Source organism: Tamandua tetradactyla, chromosome 2 (assembly GCF_023851605.1).
Source record: "Tamandua tetradactyla isolate mTamTet1 chromosome 2, mTamTet1.pri, whole genome shotgun sequence".
Lineage (NCBI taxonomy): Eukaryota > Metazoa > Chordata > Mammalia > Pilosa > Myrmecophagidae > Tamandua > Tamandua tetradactyla.
The window spans coordinates 158,075,130-158,098,413 of NC_135328.1; the positions used below are offsets into that span (position 1 = coordinate 158,075,130).

Below are 23,284 nucleotides of genomic sequence, written 5' to 3' on the forward strand. Positions count from 1 at the left end.
TGCATAATATTCCATCGTATTTATATACCACAGCTTGTTTAGCCCCTCGTCTATTGATGGACATTTGGGCTGTTTGCATCTCTTGGCAATTGTAAATAATGCTGCTATAAACATTGGTATGCAAATGTCTGTTTGTGTCCTTGCCCTCATGTCCTCTGAGTAGATACCTAGCAATGGTATTGCCGGGTCATATGGCAATTCTCTACTTAACTTCCTGAGGAACTGTCAAACTGCCTTGCACAGTGGTTGAACCATTCAACATTCCCACCAACAGTGGATAAGTGTGCCTCTCTCTCCATATCCTCTCCAGCACTTGTCGTTTTCTGATTTATTGATAATGGCCATGCTGATGGGTGTCAGATGAGATCTCATTGTGGTTTTGATTTGCATTTCCCTAATAGCCAGGGAAGTTGAGCATCTTTTCATGTGCATTTTGGCCATTCGTATTTCCTCTTTTGAGAAGTGTTTGTTCATATGTTTTGCCCATTTTGTAATTGGGTTGGTTGTCCTTTTTGTTGTGAGTTGAACAATCTCTTTATATATTCTGGATACTAGTCCTTTATCTGATATATCACTTCCAAATATTGTTTCCCATTGTGTAGGCTGTCTTTTTACTTTCCTGATGAAGTTCTTTGATGCACAAAAGTGTTTTATTTTGAGGAGTTCCAATTTGTTTGTTTATTTCTTTAAAGCTTGTGGTTTGGGTATTAGACCTAGGAAACCACCTCCTATTTTAAGATTTATAAGATATTTCCCCACATTTTCTTCTAACAGTTTTATGGTCTTTGATCTAATGCTTAGGTCTTTGATCCATTTTGAGTTAATTTTTGTATAGGGTGTGAGATACGGGTCCTCTTTCATTCTTTTGCATGTGGATATCCAGTTCTCTAGGCACCATTTATTTATTTATTTATTTTTAATTTTAATTTTTATTATGTTCTTTAGTTTTTTTAGTTTTTTTAAATTAATTTTTAAATTAAAAAAATTATAACAACAAACATACTTATGATCATTCTACATGTATAATCAGTAATTCAAAATATCTTCACATAGTTGCATATTCATGATCATTTCTTAGGACATTTGCATCAATTCAGAAAAAGAAATAAAAAGACATCAGAAAAAATTTCATACATACCATACCTCCTACCCCTTCCTTTCATTGATCACTAGCATTTCAATCTAAATTTATTTTAACTTTTGTTCCTCCTATTATTTATTTTTCTTCTGTATGTTTTACTCATCTGCTGATAAGGTAGATAAAAGGAGTATCAGATACAAGGTTTTAATAATCACACAGTCACATTGCAAAAGCTATATCATTATACAATCATCTTCAAGAAACATGGCTACTGGAACATAGCTCTATATTTACAGGCAGTTTCCTCCAGCCTCTCCATTATATCTTATATATTTTTAAAATTTTTTCTATTAATTTTTAAATTAAAAAAAAATGACAAGAAAGAAACACATTCTTAACATATGATCATTCCCATTCTACATATATAATCAGTAATTCACAATATCATCATATAGTTGCACATTCATCATGATCATTTCTTAGAACATTTGCATCAATTCAGAAAAAGAAATAAAACAAAAACAGAAAAACAAAATTATACATACCATACCCCTTACCCCTCCCTTTCATTGATCACTAGCATTTCAAACTAAATTTATTTTAACATTTGTTCCCCCTATTATTTATTTTTATTCCATATGTTCTACTCATCTGTTGACAAGGTAGATAAAAGGAGCATCAGACACAAGGTTTTCACAATCGCACAGTCACACTGTGAAAGCTATATCATTATACAATCATCTTCAAGAAACATGGCTACTGGAACATAGCTCTATATTTACAGGCAGTTCCCTCCAGCCTCTCCATTACATCTTGAAGAACAAGGTGACATCTATTTAATGCGTAAGAATAACCTCCAGGATAACCTCTCAACTCTGTTTGGAATCTCTCAACCATCGACACTTTCTTTTGTCTCATTTCACTCTTCCCCTTTTGGTCAAGAAGGTTTTCTTAATCCCTTGATGCTGACTCTCAGCTCATTCTAGGATTTCTGTCCCACATTTCCAGGAAGGTTTATGCCCCTGGGAGTCATGTCCCATGTAGACAGGGGGAGGGCAGTGAGTTTGTTGTTGTGTTGGCTGGAGAGAGAGAGGCCACATCTGAGCAACAAAAAAGGTTCTCCTGGGGGTGACTCTTAAGCCTAATTTCAAGTAGGCTTGACCTATGCTTTATGGAGTTAAGTTTCATATGAACAAACCCCAAGACTGGGGGCTCAGCCTATAGCTTTGGTTATCCACACTGCTTGCAAGAATATCAAGAATTCAACTTGGGGAAGTTGAATTTTCCCTCTTACCATTCCTCGAAGGGGACTTTGCAAATACTTTGTTATTCACTGTTCAGATCACTCTAGGATTTATTAGGGTATCACTCTGGACAAACCAACAAAATCTCATGTCCTACTCAAGGTTCCATGTATTTTAGTGTTCAATTAAGCTGTCTATATAAGTTATATTAGGAAATGCACTAGTCAAAATATGTGCCGGTTTGAATCTGTGGTGGACTCCAGAAGGCCATGCCCTTTAATCCTCATTCAATATTGCTGGGTGGGAGCATTTTGATTTTTTCCATGAAGATGTGGCCCACCCAACTGTGGGTGGTAACTTTTGATTAGATGATTTCCATGGAGGTGTATCTCCACCCACTGAAGGTGGAGTTGCTTACTGGAATCCTTTAAAAGAGGAAACATTTTGGAGAGAGCCCCTTTTGGTAGAGCCACGTGAAAGCCAGCAGATGCCGCCATGTTCGCCATGTGCCCTTCCAGCTGAGAGAGAAATGTTGAACGTCGTCAGCCTTGTTTAACCAAGGTATTTTTCTCTGGATGCCTTAAATTAGACAGTTCTATAGACTTGTTTTGATTGGGACATTATCTCGGCCTTAGAACTGTAAACTAGCAACACATTAAATTCCCCTTGTTAAAGGTCATTCCATTTCTGGTATATTGCATTCCAGCAGCTAGCAAACTGGAATAAAATATAAATTTTGTACCAAATAAACATTTTTTGCTTTATTCTCACACATAAGGTAAAATTTTAAAATAATAATTACCATCTATTTTCAGCACCCTGCAGTATTGACACTCCTTTGTTCTTCCTCATGCAAAAACATTTTAAAAATTTGTACATTTAGTCACTATCATTATATACTCTAGGCATTCCTAGATTATACCATCTCAGTCTTTATCATCCATCTTTCTTTCTGATTTCATTTGTGCCCCCAGCCCTCCTCCCTCTATCATTCTCACATTCAGCTTTATTCAGTGTTTTAACATAATTGTATTACAGTGAGGTAGTATTATGCTGTCCATTTCTGAGTTTTTATATTTAGTACTGTTGCACAATCTGTATCCCATCAGCTCCAATTACCCAATATCTTACCCTATTTCTATCTCCAGATGGTCTCTGTTACCAATGAAGTTCTCCTAGTTTATTCACTAATGTCAGTTTATGTCAGTGAGACCATACAATATTTGTCCTTTTGTTTCTAGCTAATCTCACTCAGCATAATGTCCTTAAGGTCCATCCATGTGGTTACATACTTCATAACTTTATTCTGTCTTATAGCTGCATAATATACCATTGTATGTATATACCACAGTTTGTTTAGGCACTCGTCTGTTGATGGACATTTTGGGTGTTTCCATCTTTTCGCAATTGTAAATAACGCTGCCATAAACATTGGTGTGCGAATGTCCGTTTGTGTCCTTTCCCTCATGCTTCTGAGTAGATACCTAGCAATGGTATTGCTGGGTCATATGGCAATTCTCTACTTAGCTTTTTGAGGAACCGCCAAACTGCCTTCCACAGTGGTTGGACCATTTGACATTCCCACCAACAGTGAATAAGTGTGCCTCTTTCTCCGCATCCTCTCCAGCACTTGTCATTTTCTGTTTTTTTGATAATGGTGGGGGTCTTTTTTTTTTTTTTTAACTATTTTTAGTAGTCAGAATTTGTTAATTAAGTCCACAATTGGAGTTTTGTTGTGCTCAGCCCCTGCTGCTGGTAAACTTTCTTTCCTTTCCCCTCTGGAAGCAGCCAGTGCAGTGCTGGCTGCCACAGCGTGGGGAATTCACAGTTCTGGTGGGCTCGCAGACAGTCCAGGTGGTCCAGACTGGGGTATGCTGAGTGTCCGGTCACTAACGTGGCCCCAGCAATTGTTCTGTACTGTTTCTGGCTATTTATTAGCTGCTCTGGAGGACGAACTAAATCCCACACCTCACTAAGCTGCCATCTTGGCCCTACCTCCTATTTTAGTCTTCCGCGTGTGTTTTTTTATAAAATTAATGATGTTAACCTCCCACTTAATCCATGTTTTAAAATCACAGTCCACTTTCACTAATCTATATCTCTTTCCTTACCTGCTTTCATTTAATCATTAGCAAAGTACTCTGGATTCTAGAGGAACAGCATGAAACAAAGTAGTATTTTTCAGGCTTTGGGGCTTCACAGAAATTTTTCAAAAGAACTTTGGGATATAAAGTTACTGCTTTTGGGTATGTGCCAAGTAATTAAAACCAAAAGAATATTTGTTTGGATCTTACCAGTTTGCCATTTTTATAAGTAAAATAGAAAAAGGTCAGATTTCATAAAGTTCAACCTATTAAAAAACCACACATCCTGCCCCCTAAACCAATGTCTACTACTATGTATTATTAAATGGTAATGTCATACAGTAAGAGCTATTTTAAAAAAACATTTTTATTGACAAATCTTCATGCACATACAGTCCATACGTGATGTACAATCAATGGCTCACAATATCTTCACGTAGTTGTGTATTCATCACCATGATCATTTTTAGAACATTTATATCACTCCAGAAAAAGAAATAAAAAGAAAAAAACCCATACATCCCAGATCCCTTACCCCTCCCTCTCACTGGCCACTCATATTGCAATCTTAGCCCAATTTATTATTTATTTTAAATATCCTCCCTATTATTTATTTTTTTATACATTTTTTTTTTACTCATCTGTGCATATCCTTGATAAAAGGACCATCAGAGACAAGGTTTTCACAATCACACAGACACACTGTAAAAGCTACATTATACAATCATCTCAAGAAACATGACTACTGGAACACAGTTCAACAGTCTCAGGTACTTTCCTCCAGCCATCCTAATACACCATATACTAAAAGGGATATCTACATAATGCATAAAATAACCTCCAGGATAACGTCTTGACTCTGTTTGAAATCTGTCAGTCACTGGAACTTTGCATCATTTCTCTCTTTCCCCTTTTGGTCAAGAAGGCTTTCTCAGTACCATGGTGCTGTCTCCTGACTCATCCCAGGATTTCCAACCAACATTGCCAGGCAGGTTACATCTCTGGGAGTCATGTCCCACCTAGTGGAGGGCCGTGAGTTGACTTAAAGAGAATGGCCACATCTGAGCAACAAAAGAGGTTCTCTGGGGGTGACTCAGGCATAATTATAAGTAGGTTTAGCTTTTTCCTTTGCAGAAATAAGTTTCATAGGGACATGCCTCAAGACAGAGGGCTCAGCCTATTGATTTGGTTGTCCCCACTGCTTGCAAGAATATCAGGAATTCTCCAAATGGAGAAGTTGAATATTTCCTCTTTTCCCAGTTCCCCAAGGCGATTTTGCAAATACTTCTTTATCCACTTCCCAAATTACTCTGGGATTATTGGGGCATCACACTAACTTGGATGAACCAACAAAATCTCATGTCTTGTTCAAGATTCCATGTACTTACAGTGTTCAACTAAACTGACCATAAAGTTAAACTATGTAATGCGCTACCCAACACATAAATTTTGCACCAAATAACCATCTCTCCCTTTGGTTTCACACAGAATTTGAAGTTTTAAAATATGGATGATATCATCCTTTACCCTGTATTCTGATTTACCTTAGTCCTAGTCAGATCAGCTTCCCTCATACCTCTAGTCAAAGTCTGATGCTTTTCTCAACTTTTTAAATAGTTCCTGTATGGGGTACGGCTGACTTGCTCTAACTCTGGAGTCTCAGGTGTCACATAAATACCCAAAATTTCTGGGAACCACCAGGTCATATACAAACTGCTCAGTATATCAGAATTTAGAAATAACAGTTACAACTTCTCAATATATGTGCCTGCTATAAGAGCTTACCATCTAGGACCCAACCTGATAAACCATGCTCTCGACTTCAGTTCATCAAGTTTTATATTATAGTTAGCCCATATGAGTGAGGCATGATAATATGTCTTTTTGTTTCAGACATTTTATTCAACATACAGCCCTTAAGGTTCATTCACCTAGTTGTATGCCTCACAACTTCTTTCTTTCTTGTGGTCACTCAGTAATCTGTAGTATGTATACACCACAGCTCCCCCTTCCATTCCTCAGTTGTACACTTAGGCCACCTCCATCCATTGTGAATTGCAAACACTGATGCCATAAACACCAAATGTCCATTCTTGTCCCCACACTCAGTTCCTCCAGGTATATACTGAGCAATGGGGTTGCAGGATCATATGGCAACCCCACCCCTAACCTTTTATAGAAGTACCACACTGCCCTCAAAGAGGCTGTACCCCTTAGTTTCCCTATTGATAGTAAATAGGTACATCTCTTTCTCCACATTTTCTCTAGCACCTGTTTTTTTTTTTCTGTTTATTTTTATTTGCACATCATACAATCTAGCTTAAGCATATAGACATGCTTTGCCACCATAATCTATATGAAGACATTCCCTTTTCTTCCACAAAGAATCCATACCCCTCCCACATGCTCCCTGCCTGCCGATATTTAGTTTTGGCATAATGCTTTCGTTACATTCAGTGGAAGCATATTACAATGTTATTATTGACTATAGATGCTGGCTTGCATTAATCGCACTTTTTCCTATATACCACCCATTTTCAACACCTTGCAATGTTGACATTCATTTGTTCTCCCTCATGCAAAACGTTTTTATATTTGTACATTTAATCACCATCACTGCCCACTCTAGGCATTCCTGTGTTATACTGTCTCAGTCTTTATCAGCTGTCTTTCCTTCTGGTTTCATACTTGCCCCCAGCTGTTCTCCCTCAATCACACTCACTTTCAGCATACTTACATTATTATATTATTGTGCTACAATCAGGTAGTATTGTGCTGTCCATTTCTGAATTTCTACAATCAGAGTAAGAGTTATTTTAACACTAAAAATTCAGATAGGACAAAAGATTTGGCTTTATGAAGAACTCTCTGTGTTCTTATTATTTTTCACATTTTCCCACAGATCAGTGAGAACTGCTATGGATCCACATGATCCTAATAACTTCTATTTAATATTATCTGGATTGAAGGAGAGAGCTTCGACTCTGGAGTCTGACAGTGGTTCGTATATTGGGTTTTCTACTTATAGGTTGTGCACCCTAAGACAAATGACTGATTTCTCTAAACTTCATCTTCTTTATGGGTTAATAAATATTTTTTTAAGAGTCAGTGTTGTATGAGCTAGACATTTGAATCAAACACATGTGGTTTAGAATTCTTATGATGGTACTTACTGGCTATAATCCTTTAGACAAGTGAATTAACTTCTGGAATTCTCAGGTCCCTCATTTGCAAAATAGAGATAATAATGGTGCTTTCCTTATGGTGAAGATGCTGATAATATGCTTTGCTTATTAGTTCCTAAAACTTAGTAAGGGCTCAATAAATGGCAGATGGTATTATTATCATCATTATGATGATGCTGTCAGGATAAATGACATAATACTTTAAAGTGCCTAAAACAGCAATGACATGACCATAATGAGCACCCAACACGCACAAAGAGCACCAGTCTTACAGAGGCATCTAAAATTCAACAGGCAAGAATAAACGAAACTTTCTCAAGAAATCTGTTCTTCCTTCATTTCTTTTCAATAGAAAGCATTATTCAATGAGCCAATCAGCTGTCTGTGACATATCTCAGAATCATTCCTTTTAAAAAAGATTTTTATGTTTTATTATGAATATTTTCAAATATACAACAAAATTGAAAGAATTTTACAGTGAACACCTGCATACTTACCACCTAGATTCTACCAGTAACATTTTACTATACTTGCTTTATCTCATTCTTTATCATTCCTCCTCTTTCAATTTTGATATCCACAAAATCAAGTTCTATCAATTCATCACCTATATATTACAATATTTTTCTTTCCTCACAGTCAGACCTGTAGTTAAGGTCACTATCAACTTTCATTTCAGTTACTCTAACAGGCTTTTAACTCTTTCTCTGCCTTTATTTTTGACATTTTCTAAGTTATTCTCCATAGGGCAGTCAGGGATGGTCTCAAAAGCTAACCCATCATGATTTGTACCAGTTAAAAACCATGTCAAGTGTTTCCCAACTTCTTCTGTATAAAGACCTTTCTCTTGAGCTGTCCACAATCTGGCCCTTATCTACTAAAAACTTTTACCTTCTGCTACTGGATATGCATGCTCCCAGAGCTGTCTGCCCTCCAATGTTAGACAAGGAATGCAGATTTGTCTCCTACTGGTGATGGGGATGAAGGAGGTAGGCTGAGGTAGGAGAATAGTGGAAAAGCAAGGACTGAAACTGGAGGTGCATAACTGAGTAAAAGGGTTAGCACAGAGTCAGGTTCACTTTCAACAGAAGATGGAAACCAGGATTTTTATGTAAAATTTCCTGATTTATAAACAATAGGTAAAAAAATGTAAGAAACACTGTATGGACTAAATGCCACAAGTGGGCTGGATCTGCCTTGTGACAAGTTTGGTTTTTCTGCATTAGACCAAATGTGGTATACTTCTGGACATGAGAGACGTCTTTATATTCCTAGATGTTAGCCCATCGCAGGTTCCCAGACAATGTGTACTGAATAATGAAAGTTCTGGAACACCTGGGGGGAATATTTTTTAGAGACAGAATCTATGTTAAGTACCCTTTACTGGGCCCTTCCTGAAAATCATGCACTATGTTAAGAGCTTCACATACAAAATCACACTCAATCTTCACAGTAAAGATGTAGATATTGCCCTGCCCCACTTTCGGATGAAGAAGTGTAGACAGAGACAGGATAGGTCACTTTCCCAAGGTCACATCTAGTGAGTGGCAGAGATGGGATCTACGTCTGTTTACAATTCAGAGCCCAAGACTTGCATGTGACAGTGCTTTTCATCTGAGCAACCAAGTACTGCCATACCATTTGTAGACAGCAGCATTATTTACAACATTCCATTTTTCAATAAGCATATTTGAAAATTTTATGTGGATCAAGTGTGTCACGGTAGAGAACAAAGAGTGCTTATTAAAACACTGGTGCTGCAGTATGCATTTCCATATCACAGCTCATTTAGGTTAGTGATGAGTTGATTCAGAAACAATTCATGCTTTTCCAGGCATTCTGCAATGCAGTAAATTCTAAATCTGCTACTTCAAGCTACTGGAATACTCATTTTTAAATTCTTGCTCTAAGGGTCGGAAATTATATTTCACAGGGAAAAACGAATGGTAAAGACAAATACCACCAACAGTTTATAAAACCTAAACATTCTGAAAAATCTAAAAATGCTACTCAGGCTGCTGTACATTAGCCAGGTCTGCAGCAACAAGTACCACCTGACCCACGACTGCATTGCTGCTAAGCAGTTTTACAAAAGAAACAAAGAATGCTGGACACATCAGTTTGGGGCATTTCCTAGCAGGATTATTATGGGCTGCTGGCCAAGCCCTGGGATGATGCTTGTTCTGAAGATTTGGATGGTATAACAATCACCACTTAAACAGCTCTAAACCTGCATTTCAGAGGAAAATTTTAAAGAACACATCCAGAAGGTTTGCACACGGGGGTCAAGAAAGGTAAACTCTTTTACTTGCAATTCTTTGTGGAATCTAACTGGTAAATACATAGATTACATCGCTGAATCACCAAGCATACTTAATTTATATCACCTTTGAAAAGGCAAAACATAAGACTGCAGATATTGCAGCTATTATCTCTTGCTGCAATAAACTCCCAATCAGTCCAACAGCATCTACTCTTGCCCCATACAAACTGACCACCTCATTCCAGCTACAGTACACTCTGAGTCACCTCTAAAATTCTTCTCCAGCATTCCACTGCTCTCAGGATAGACTATTGAGAGACCACCTCCTTAAAACAGCTTGGCTCCGGATGACCACTGCAGTCTCATTTCCATCTCACTAGTTCTGGCTGTGGTTCTGGCCACCACGGGCTTTCTGTAATTTCTTTTCATCAGACTCCCGGCTGCCCCAAGGTTGCCCAGAAGCCTCTTTAGTCTTTTCTTTGCCATACCTAGTTAGGACCAGCTTCTCCTTCAGCTCTCAGTTCACTTGTCCTCAGGAGAGCCCTCCCTGACCAGGTTAAATGCCCCTATATTCTCTCTTAGTACCAAAAGCCTCCAATTCTTAGCTTTGATCAAAACAGAAATTTTAATCTATTTGGGACATTATTTGAATAATGTCTCCCTCACATGAGGACTGTAAGCAACACAAGTATAGGCTATGTCTGTTTATTTTCAGTAAAATCTTCCTAGTGTCTAGCATAGCATGTAGTAAGGAGCAGGACATAATTATTTATAAGATAAATTTAGACTTTTAATTTTGAAGGACAAAGAAATTGGGCCTTTCCTGCTAGGGTGCAGATTTTAATATTTAACACTTATAAAATATTGCAAAAGGTAAAGAGACCATGTGTTAAAAATTACAAAGGGAATAAGAGAGCTATTTACAAAGAGCTATTATTGTAATAAATAATAGCTCTAAATAAAGAGCTATTTTACAAAATCACAGAATTTCTAATCTGGAAGACATCTTAGCATTGCTTATTTGATTTCAGTTTGTGGATTACTGATATTCTTTCTTCCCTCTTGGATTTAAAAAATATATATATCTTTGTGGAGATGTAATTAAGAAACTATAAAATCCACCCCTGCACAGTGCACAATTCAATGGTTTTGGTATAATCACAGAGTTGCGCAACCATCACCACAATCTAAATTTAGAACATTTTTCATAACCTCAGAAAGAAACCCAGTTTCCATTCCCCTCCCCAGCCCTCCAGCCCAAGGCAACAATTAATCTACTTTCTGTTCCTACAGATCTGCCTATTTTGGACATTTCATGTAAACAGAATCACACAATACTTGGTTTTATGTCTGAATTCTTTTACTTAGCATGTTTTCAACAGTCATCCATATTGTAGCAACATCTATTACTTCAATCTTTTATATTGCCAAATAATATTCTTTTGTATATATACACCACATTCATGAGCTGAAGGACTTTTGGGTTCTTTCTACCTATTGGCTATTATGAATAATGCTACTATGAACAGTTCATGTACAAGTTTTTGTGTGGATATACATTTTCATTTTTCTTAGGTATATATCTTGGGTCATATGGTAAGCCTACTGTTTATTACTTTGAGGAACTGCCTGTTTTTCAGGCATTCATACCATTTTACAGTCCTACCAGCAATGCATGAAGGTTCTGATTTGTGAACATTTTTCTCAACACTTGCTATTACCTGTCTTTTTTATCATAGCCATCTTACTGAGTGTGAAGTGGCGTCTCCTGTGATTTTGGTTTGTACTTCTCTAATGGTTAATGATGTTGAATATCTTTTCATATACTTATTTGTCATTTGTATATCTTCTTTAGAGAAAAGCCTGTGTAAATATTTTGCTCATTTAAAAAACTGTGCTATTTGCCTTTTTAATGTTTGTTGTAAGCTGGTGGCTTTTTAATTATTTTACCAACTGTGCTGGTTTGGAGCTGTTACGTACTACAGAAAAGCCATGTCTTTTTTCCTGATCCAATTTTGGGGGCCAGACCTATTGTTTAGGGCAGAACCTCTTGATTAGGTTGCTTCCATGGAGATGTAGGTGTGTGATGTATTGATTAGATGGAGATGCGGCTCTACCTATTCAAGGTTGGTCTTGATTTATTTACTGGAGTCCTTAAAAATAGAGGAAACATTTTGGAGAAAGCTCAGAGCCAACTAAGAGAGAAATGTATGGAGATGCAGAAAGAAAACACCTCCAGGGGAAGCTGTTTGAAACCAGGAGTCACAGGAACAGCAGACACAAGCCACATGCCTTTCCAGATCAACCTTTCTTGAGTTAAGGTAACTCTCTCTGGGTGCTCAAGCTTGGACGTTTTTATGGTCTTAGAACTATAAACTTGTAACTCAATAAATTCCTTATAAAAGCCAATGCATTTCTGGTATACTGCATTCCAGCAATATTAGCAAACCAAAACACTGACTATTAGTATCTATAATAGCATGGAAAGGAAACAGACAAAAATAAAAGAATTGGCAACAGATTTTACACCAGAGCAGAAAATTATGGATTCAAAGGCAATGGCAAAGGGCAAAGGTTAACATATTTATAAGCAGAAACCAATGCTGCATTGTCTCTTCATTTCCTTCCCTTATTTCCCACATAACTACTGAGCTTATAGAGACAGCAAGGAGATTGAGCACTTTTCCTTGACTATCTCAAACCCTTTGAGAAAATTGGACATTTAATTTTGCTCACACTAAATCTGCTGCATATAGAACTATGCTGGCACACAAGAGATACTCAATTAATGTTTATTGTTTGAACAGATAACACAATGGTCTTTTTGTCCCTGTTTATGTGATGGGCTTTAGAGGCAAACAGAACAGAGTTCAAGTTCATAGGAACAGATCTGCCATCTCTTAGCCTTAGTTCCTTATCAGTAAATTAAAGGTAATAATACGTACAACACTGAGTTAAATAAGATAACCAGTATGAAAATGCCTAATTTAATGCATGACACACGATAGTTGCTTGAAAAGTTTGTTACCTACATATTATGAATACAGCTGTTTGGAAGTCTATATAACTTTATCCACTGGTATAAAGGTGGAAAAGGCATCTTCATCTGTCTATATTCCACAATTTTCTATTTTAAAGTTCAATATTTAGACTAAAGGGAATGAAAATCACAAAGTTTAGATTTCAATGTAATTTTCTTGCTGTCTTTTGATTTCAGTTTTGTTGTATGTCTTTATCTCTCTGAGAGGTAGTAGTGAATTGTAATTGAGAGAGCACCCTCAAAGTGTACAAATCTGAATCCAGGTTTCACTGGGTGACTTCGGGCAGCTTACTTAATGTTGAAATATGTCAACTTCCTCATTTCTTAAATGAGAACGATAACAGTTCTGGCTTCATAGGACTGTTAGGTGAATGAGTTAGTATGCATAAAGAGCTTAGAATAGTGCCTGGCATGTAGGTATTCAATAAATATTGTCTCTTTATTACTAGCAATTGCATTTTGGGGTTGAAAAATTCATTCCAGTAGTTAAGTTACACCTTAATACTTGACCCAGAAAAGTTAACTCTTAGATGGCTAATCCCTGATGCTTCACTGAGGATAATATATCATCATCATCATCAACAACGATAACACATCCTTACAGAGATTACATTGGGCTCTGTCACAGTTCTAAGTACTTTATATTTATTACCTTCTTTAATTCTACAACAATCTTGGTGATGGCTACTACTACTCTTTCTATTTTACAGATGTAGAAATCGAGACACAAAGAGGTTGTCATTCACATAAGTTATATTGTTAGTAAATGGAAGAACTGGGATTTGCCTCCAAGTAGTCTGGCTCCAATATGTGAGCTCACATTAATTTAGTTATTGTTATAGATTGAATTATGTTTCCCAAAAAGATAGTTGAAGTTCTTTCTAATCCCTAGTATAGAACCCTAAATGTGACCTTATTTGGAAATAGGGTCATTACAGATAGAATTAAGCAGGTTAAAATGACATCATACTGAGTAGGGTGGGTCCTCAACCCAAAGATGACTGTTTTCCTTATACAGAGAGGAAATTTGGACAAAGAGACATGGAGGAGAGAACTCCAAGGATTGCTGGAAATCCACCGTTAGAAGCTAGGAGAGGCATGGGGTAGAGTGTTCCTTATAAACTTCAGAGGAAGTTTGACCCTGCTGATACCTTGATTTCAAAATTCTAGCCTTTTTTTAACAGAAACAAATTTCTTTTTTTTAAGCAACAGTTAGTGGTGCTTTGTCACAGCAATCCTAGAAAGCTAAGACAGTAATTCCACCTCAAAAAGGCAGCACAGATATTTCCAATGTTGTAAAAACACAGGTTTATATCCAAAAGGTTAAAATTATTTTAGGGATTCATGATCTTCCATGGGAGCAACATACCATGGAGCCAAGTATCCTCTGGAATAGGTTCCAGCTCTCTCGATTTCAAGTTACGTGATTTTTCAATGAGTAGTTTAAGGTCTTGTGTCTGAGATAAATAATTCCTGTCTTACTTTTTACATAGGGTTAGTTTTGGAAACAAATAAGATCACAAACCAAATAATTCCATTTTAGGAAAAAAATACGATATTAAAAAATAAATAAGCTAATGTGATAATAGATGGGATTTTGCTTTGCAAATTTCAAAGCTCTGTGCAAATAGTTGTTTTTTTTTAAAACTTCCTTTCAAAGTCATTTGAAAAAATAGTCTTAACAGGCTCTCACCTAGAATTCTGAAATAGATTCCAGACACTTCCCTGCCTCCAGTCTCTCACAACTGGGATCTATGCCTCACAAACCATCATCTGATTATTATCTAAAAACAAGTTATTCTTTCTCCCTTTAAAAATATTTGAGAGAAATCTCACATCTACTGAAGTTATTATAACCCCCTCGGCTATTTATCCGGGAATTACTGAGATATGGACAAAGCCAACCATAACTAGGAAAAATAGTTTGGTACTCTGTGTAGACTCAAGGTCTTATTTCTGAAAATGCCTAGGAATCTCGGATAAGTTATTTAATAGCTTTTTGGAGCACAGTTTCTCATAGGTAGCACCTTGTATATACATGCACACATCTAGCTATCAATAGACATCTGTTGAGTATCTATTCTCTTTCAGGTACTGAACATAAAAAGGAGGAATAAATTAATCTATAATTCACACCAAAAAGTCCCTTCATTTCTTTTTTTTTTTTTTTTAATTTTACTGCTCAAATCCTATTACTCATTTTTCCCTACAAAAACACAATCCCTGCTCCTTACGTCACAATTCACCCTATTTGAGCACCTGGTGAACACTCTCCTACTATGCCAACCTTAGCTGTCAATTGCCTGCTCATCTTCCAAGGTCCACCTAAGACCATGATTCTAAGAAAGCCTCCTTAATCTCTGAATGCAATTTCTTCCTTCTTTGAACTACTGTAACATTTTGTTTCTTTCTAATATACTTCTGCTTGGAATCATTTTCCAAATAAAAGCCTATAGTCCTCACTGGTGTTGGAAGGTAAACTGCTCAAGGGCAAGGTCTGTGTTGTTTGTTCTCTTGGTGACTTCCATGAGACATCTGCTCTCACAGGACAAAGCAACTTCTAGAGGGTCAGTTAGAACTTAACTGCTTTCGACTGTCTTGTCATAAACTAAGGTTAAATATAGTCAAGGTCCACAGGGATTACACACTGTCTTTTGTCAACAACCTCAGGATGACACAGCAGTCAGGGGAGCTCGCACCAATTTTATAAAATAATCAATCAACTAATGACTAGCAATGACACAGTTATTAATACTTTAAAATAACACAAAACTCACATTATATTAGGTTGGCCTATATGGAATTTTTACCTACAAAGATGTCAGTTTTCTATGACTCAATCTAATATTTTACTAATTTGTATATTATCAATCTCCTTGCACCAACAGCTGAGTCCCCATGAGGTCAGGGACTTTTGTGCATTTTGCTCACTGCTGTTATTTCCAGCGGCACTCAGCATTTCTTGAATTAATGAATGAACTTACTCAGCACCAGCCTTACACACTGAATGTGAATTATACTTTACAGCTCTTTTGTTTCCTCGTAACATCCTTATTGCTGTTATTCTTCACATGAGGCTTGGAGGGTCAAATAACTTGCCCAGTTACCACAAATAATTCACCCAAGATGGTAACCACTACTTTATGCTAGGCCGTTTATCTTTATGTTATAAAAGTTTTCCAGACTTAGATCACTCCTTTCTTGTCTAGACCATGCATAAATTCTATTGGGAGCAGTGAGAAATTTTAGGATACCAAAAAGGAAGGGAGGGGAGGAGCTGGGGAAAGGGGGCATGAAGGTGTGGATGACTGACTGACGTGCACACCCCAGTTTGGACATGCTCTTGGTCTTGGTCCACATTCTGGTGGGCGTGGACCCAATGCAAATAAGATTTCTCCAAGATCTTACCTTAGTTAAGTTGTGGCCCAAATGAAACAAGTTGGGTTTTAATCTGGATTACTGGAATCCCTTATAAACCGAATGAAAGTCAGATGGAATGGGAAGCTACAGGGTTCAGCCAGAGGCTGAAGTCAGTGGATCCCAGAAGAAAAAAGAAAAGATGTCACTATGTGACAGAAAAGTCAAGGACCAGGAGTGTTGGCAGCCAGCCTTAGAGCCCACAGTCTTTGGGGAGAAAGCATCATCATGCTGACACATTAATTTTGGACTTTTCTTAGCTTCAAACCCATGAGTAAATAAATTACAATGGTTAAGCCAACCCACTGAATGGTATTTATCTTAGCAGACAGGAAGCTAATACAGAAGGGGTGAAGAGAGAAACATATCAATGGGTTTGGGGAAGCCCTTTAGTTTCAGTGAAATATAGTATAACATAATATCTAGAAATTTTTCCGAGTCTTTCAGGTCCTCTGTCTGAAAGTTGTTTTCTTCATTTGTTTTGATGCTTAGGGCTCTATCACTGGTGGTATGTGCTTGGAAACAGAGAGTGGTTGAAGGTTGGCTTTTATATGCAGCCTACAAATGAGTCTCTTTGAGACTACTGGACTCTTCCAGCAATCAAGGAAGTGTTTTCACTCCTTTTCTCATTTCTTCTGTGTGTGAAATTGGGGCTTGCTCATAATTTCAAAATCCTGTTGCTTTATATGTGATACAAAGACTTCTATCCAATTTATTTATTGAAATACAGCACCAAAAAGAGCAAGTAAATGAAATTTTAAAATAAGGGGGCTTTGAGTTTCAAATCTGTTGATGATACTCATTCCCCCTCTGTGCAAACACAAAGGGTGAGCTTTCAGAAAGGGAACAGTGTGACCTTCCACACTGCTGAAGAAGAGTGGTCATCATCTACTAGTCCCACTATTCTTGATGCCCTGGATCTCAGGTCCCAGGCAGGGTTTCTCCATGTGTGGTCCATTACAATGCCCACTGTTGATGAAAATTCTCTCTCTCTTCAGCCTGAAAAAATCATTTCACTTTCTAAGTCATGGAATCTAAGCCGGTTCTGACAGATATTTTCTAAAATTTAAAAGAAGATAAATTTATCAAAATCTTTCAAGTAAAATGAACAACTTAGTACTGTCACAAAATCAGCAAGACCCCCTTAAGCAATAAATTTTGAAATGTTTATGACATTTTGAAATGCAGAGATAAAAGTCCATATTTCTTTCTAGAACTTGTAGCTTCACTCTGGAAGTGCTAGGCTGCAAATAGAAAGGCAGATTATGAGCAAGGTCATGGCAGCCAGAGCATATTGTCTGAGCTCTTTGGAAAGTTAAGTCAGTTCTCTAACCCTCAGTTTTCTCCTGTGTAAAAAATGTGCTGCCGTCTACATTACAAAGATCTGGAACTGAATAAAGAACACAGCATGGTGCCTGGTACACAGTAAAGGTTCAATAAATATTAAATAACAAAATGTCAAATATTAGGATGCATAAGAAGGAAGCATGAGTTTTTGTGTGTGTATATATATATATATATATATATATATATATATATATATATTTTTTTTTTTTTTTTTGCTAAGAATCAACACAATACTGGCAACGTGGGACAGAAAGTCTAGAATGAGCTGAGACTCAGCATCAAGGGATTGAGAAAACCTTCTTGACTAAAAGGGGGAAGAGTGAAATGAGACAAAATAAAGTGTCAATGGCTGAGAGGTTCCAAACAGAATCAAGAGGTTATGCTAGAGGTTATTCTTACGCACTAAATAGAGATTATCTTGTTATTCAAGATGTAATGGAAAGGCTGGAGGGAACTGCCTGAAAATGTACAGCTGTGTTCCAGTAGCCATGTTTCTTGAAGATAACTGTATAATGATATAACTTTCACAATGTGACTGTGATTATGAAAACCTTGTGTCTGATGCTCCTTTTATCTATCTTATCAACAGATGAGTAAAATATACGTAATAAAAATAAATAATAGGGGGAACAAATGTTAAAATAAATTTAGATTGAAATGCTAGTGATCAATGAAAGGAGGGGTAAGGGGTATGGTATGTATGAATTTTTTTCTGTTGTCTTTTTATTTCTTTTTCTAAATTGATGTAAATGTTCTAAGAAATGATCATGATGATGAACATGCAGCTATGTGATGATATTGTGAATTACTGATTACATATGTAGAACAAATATATAGAATTTATATATTTTAGAATGATCAAAAGTTAAGAATGTATTTGTTGTGATTTTTTTTAATTAAAAAATTAATTAAAAAAAAAGGATCAACACAATAAATCCAATATTTCTCCTGTGCTGCTAGGACTAAATCAGCACAGATCTATATTTATAGGAGCCCAATATGAAACAAGATTGAAGAGAGACATTGCTTTAGTTTCAGACAGCATAATTCAAGCGTAAATACAAAGGTAGATAAGATTCAATTCTTCAGAGTTAATTGGTCATTCACTATATAGAATACTTTCCCCTGACAGAGGAATTAGGATTCTCAAAGAAGCAAACACAACAGATGGTCTTTTCCAAGGGTTAGCAAGGTGGTACAAAAACACATTCTTTATACAGAACATTGGATGAAAACACCCAGGACTCTCACCAGCTTGGAATTTTCACCTTCAGGCAACTGTTTAATACCAACTTCACCACCGCCGTTATCCTCACTACTAACAGGTTCGGGGCCACTCTGATCCTACGGGACATAAAAAAGAAAACACAAAGCTGTTGTTATTCACTCATACCTTACAGAAATGTACAAATACTTCATCACAGTTGATTGTTGTTAATTTTACTCTTTTTGCCAAGGATTTTCTCAGGAATGGGCACATGATCCAATTCTAGCCAATGAGACACTCGGTAGTTTGCTGGAGACCTTTGGAAATGTTCTACCTGATCTTAAGAGAGAGCCACAAGAAGTTCCTATACATCCCAAATTAATAAGAAAGCATGACACCCACATTGCCATGGAGAGCCATCCCACAATCATGAGAGAGTAAGAGCACGCCTTAGAGAGAAGCTGACACTTTGGATGACAGAGCAAAGATAAAGAGATGGAAAGAACTGCTTTTCTTGAAGGCCAAACTGGGCCGCTAGATCAACCAACCCTGAAGCTCAGCCTTACCCTCAGCCACTTTCTATTGAGAGTTAATAAATTTCTTTACTGTTTCTGCCAGTTTGATTTAGCTATTCTGTTACTTCCAGTCAAAATCTTCTAACAGGCAGCTTTTTATCTTCTGCATAAGACTGTACTGCTGGAGATAAGGAGCTATGATGATACTGTTTATTTCTAAAACTCGAGTAGTAACATAGTATCTGGCACATGGAAAACACTTGAAAAATACTGGTTGAACCAATGAATAAAATGAGTACTGGTTTTCATGATGATTCTACTTTCAGCAGACTCCTAAAAATAAGTATTGAATATAATTGAGACATTTGTTAACAATAAATCTTACTAAAATTCTAAAAAGCATTAGGTTTCTCCTCAATCAAAATATGACATATGAAATGTTATAGTTGTTTAATCAGAAGTTTCTTTACTTTCTGTAGGTATACAAGGGAGGATAAGAAAGGTGAACTGAGTATTTATATGGTACTTGCCTTAAATTTCACTTTAAGCCACCATCATCCTGGGATTACTACACATTTGGGTGGGATGGTTTATAGAGAAAATAGTTCTCATATGGCGACATTCAACCTCACTCATAATTTAAGAAATACAAATTAAAGCAAAGAGATAGAATTCTTTCACCTATCAAGAAGACAGCACAATAGAAAGAGAGCATTTAGTATTGATAATGTAGGGAAACAGGAATTTCTACATATCATTGAGAGAACTATAAAGCAGAATTAGAGTAAAAACATAAAAAAATTATAAGGTGCTTCTCTATAACAAGGAATTCTAGGGATATATATATGACAAGTATAATTGCACAAGTGTGCAAGGAATATTTGTTGCTGCACTGCTGATAATAACAGCAGATATGAAACATAAATGTCCATCATTAAAGGACTGGTTAGTAAATTATGCCAACACCATATATTTTTTCATTTTGATAGGTAACAGTTAAAAAGAAAAAAAAAAGAAAGATGTCCACAACATACTGTTAAGATGGGGAAAAAAAGCCAGACACAGAACAGTAAAAATAATATGAATCCATTTGTATAAAATGAAAAAAACCCATATACATATTTTCAGGGAAAATATCTGTAAGCATATAGAACAATTTTTTTTAATTGATTGGTTCTAGGAAGTGGGATAGAGAATTTTTCATTTAGTTATTTCTACTCTGTTTGTTTAGAGAAAAATGAACATGTTACTCCAGTTGAAAAATAAATAAATAAAGGAGGGCTATGGGCAATGTTTACAAGAAAAAAAAAATCCAAGAAAGAAAATTGCATGGGCTTTAGAATTGGTTAGATCTGGGTTTAAATCTCAACTCTGGCACTGAGAACGATATGATTTGAGGCAAGCTACTTTCTAAATCCTAGAGAATTTTTTTTTATAGATAAAAATATCAGGTTAAAAATACTAACCCATCAGGCTCCTTTGAATATTAATGAGTTAGATAAAATGTCTATTAGTGCAATACCAGGTGCTGTTAACTCTTGTTTAAAATTTTTGCGAGGTAGTTTTTTATTCATTTGCTGGCTCATGTGGTTCTCAAAAAAACCCCATAAGGGTAAGGACCACCGTAATCCCAATTCATGGGTGAGAAAAAAGATAAAATTTGAATTACCTGCTAAAGAACGTGTCAGTAAGACGGCGACAAAGGATGCCAAGGCGCCCTTGACAACAAAATCCGTGCTCTCGATAACTATGCTTTAGGCCCTAAAGAAATCACGGTCTCATCCTTCTCTAGTTATTTTCAATATTGAAAGAATCTTGGAAGACAAGAGTCATATAATCTTCAAAAAATTACCATCATTAGACCATGGATTAAAGAAAAAAAATTAACATCTATTACTCAGAAAACTTCATTACTGGGTCAGTGAAAATTTCATCCTCCTATCAGTGAATTTTGGGTAATCAGTAAGTTACCATATATAATAAACATGGTCAAGTTAATAAATGAAGCTTAAAAATATATAGATTTTCAGTATTTTAGAGAAGGGGTAAATTCTAGAGACAGAAAAATTCTGAAGATATGCAGAAATGAATTACCCTTATAACAATCAGTGCTTAATTCACAGGAAACCCTTAATTTAGTGTCTCTGGTTCTGCAAGCTATAGGGAGCCCTGGAGAGGCTATGATATTCGATTGGAGCTTTGAAACAGTCAATGTTCCTAAATTTAACACACTGGATTGTGGAACACACCCGCAGGGGCCTAGCTCCTCCAGCCAGGCAACTGGCCACCTTCTCTGCCCCAAGTAAGAGAAGATTAACACCAAGCCAAGGTCAGCTGACGCCATTCCTCTTATTATGCATGGTCTCCTCGGGGAAAGGAAAGTGTCTTGTAAATAGAATGAGAGGAATCTTAATTTTTACATTTCTCAGCAATGTGAATATAGAAGGTGTGATTTTCTTGGTCTCTAATAAATGAATACTAACATTGTCGAGAAAAAGGCTATTTAATTGATGCTTTAACTTGGTGCCTTCAACAACTGAAAATTCAAGAAAGCATGAGCAAAACAGATTAGATTCAAAACATTCTAAGGCTCCATTAAGATTTGAATACAAACACTACATTTATATTCACTTCCCTCACTTTGAAACGAGAGATACAAATGAAGTAGATTTACAAGACACTATGTCTCAAATGCCCCTTACCCCACAGATGCTTTCTTTCTCAGTTGGGAAGCATCGTTCCTTCCTCTAAACTCACCTATCATTTTACTTGCACCTGTCATAGCATTTAACAGTCTCTTTTATAATATAATTATATATGCACAGCATGGATCCTGATGAGATTGAAAGAACCCTGAACCTTACATCTGTGCTTCATTCATTCCCTTTGTCTGAATCACTTTTATGTTCATTCTAGGTCTGACTCACTCCAAAGTCCCTGCTATTTTTAATTGTATGAAGCACCCCTCCTAAAGCTTCTGTCTTTTTTGTGTGTGTTATTAGTGGATGGAGAGGAGAGTCAGGTAAAAAGAAAATAGGAACTAAAAGAGGTTAGCAATAAAACATATGCATTCCTAGGAGGGCTAAACTTTATTTAAGAGTGTTCATGCTTAAATGCGGGATAGCCAAAAACAATGTGGATTCTGCTTTGAGAACAGAATGGTTCATGTGGTAAGGAGCCTTCAAAATATCCCCGCTCACCAGGAGCTTAGAAAACAGCCACCAATCAGAGTTGCGAAGGGAAAAATAGGTCAGCAAGCATGATTTCCAAGGCACATTTGTATCACGGTGGTTATAAGACCATCTGGCTGACGGATGGTGGCTCACTGACACCCAAGATGATTTAGTTAATTCGGATGGCTGGGTGTCCCTTCCTCTCTTGTTGATCTTCAAACCACCTGTCCAAGGCTGCCTACTCAGCCAAGGATGTATAAGGAGAATGACCTATTCCCATGAAGACCACAGTCAGAAGATTCCACTATGAATTATGTTTTACAGATGAAGGAAAGGAAAAAAGCAAGGCTTGTGATTTCATATTTAACACAGCCTTTATAAAAAGACTGGTAAGAAATGCTGTTCAATCCCTACTGAGAAGTCTTTTCTAAACCTTCAGGAAGTTAGTCATGTCTTCTCCTGGGCTTCTCCAAAATCTTCTACACAAAGTAATTTATAGCTTTGTTTTATTTTTAAACTTTCTTTTTCTTTTTCATATTCACTGCCTGTCCTTAGTTCTCCTTGCCCTCCCTCCCCCACTAGACAGTGAGAACCTTGAGAGCAAAGATTATGTTTTTGAGGGCAGGCTCTCAATAAAAGTTAAATTAATTAAGGACTTCATTGTGGATTGGAAAAACATTTCTGGTAAGTGTTTAGTAATGTTGTTCCCTATCTGCTTTCCTCATTTA

General features: G+C 36.7%; 1 protein-coding gene across 4 annotated transcripts in view; it reads right to left on the bottom strand.

Annotated features, from left to right (window-relative positions):
- PATJ (PATJ crumbs cell polarity complex component) overlaps positions 1-23,284 on the bottom strand; it is a 473,288-nt gene that overhangs the window by 98,635 nt on the left and 351,369 nt on the right. For all 4 annotated transcript variants that reach the window (XM_077149461.1, XM_077149460.1, XM_077149463.1 and 1 more), the window contains one exon: positions 18,913-19,005. In XM_077149461.1, the coding sequence (XP_077005576.1) occupies positions 18,913-19,005 (93 nt within the window). The remainder of the gene's footprint in view (positions 1-18,912; positions 19,006-23,284) is intronic.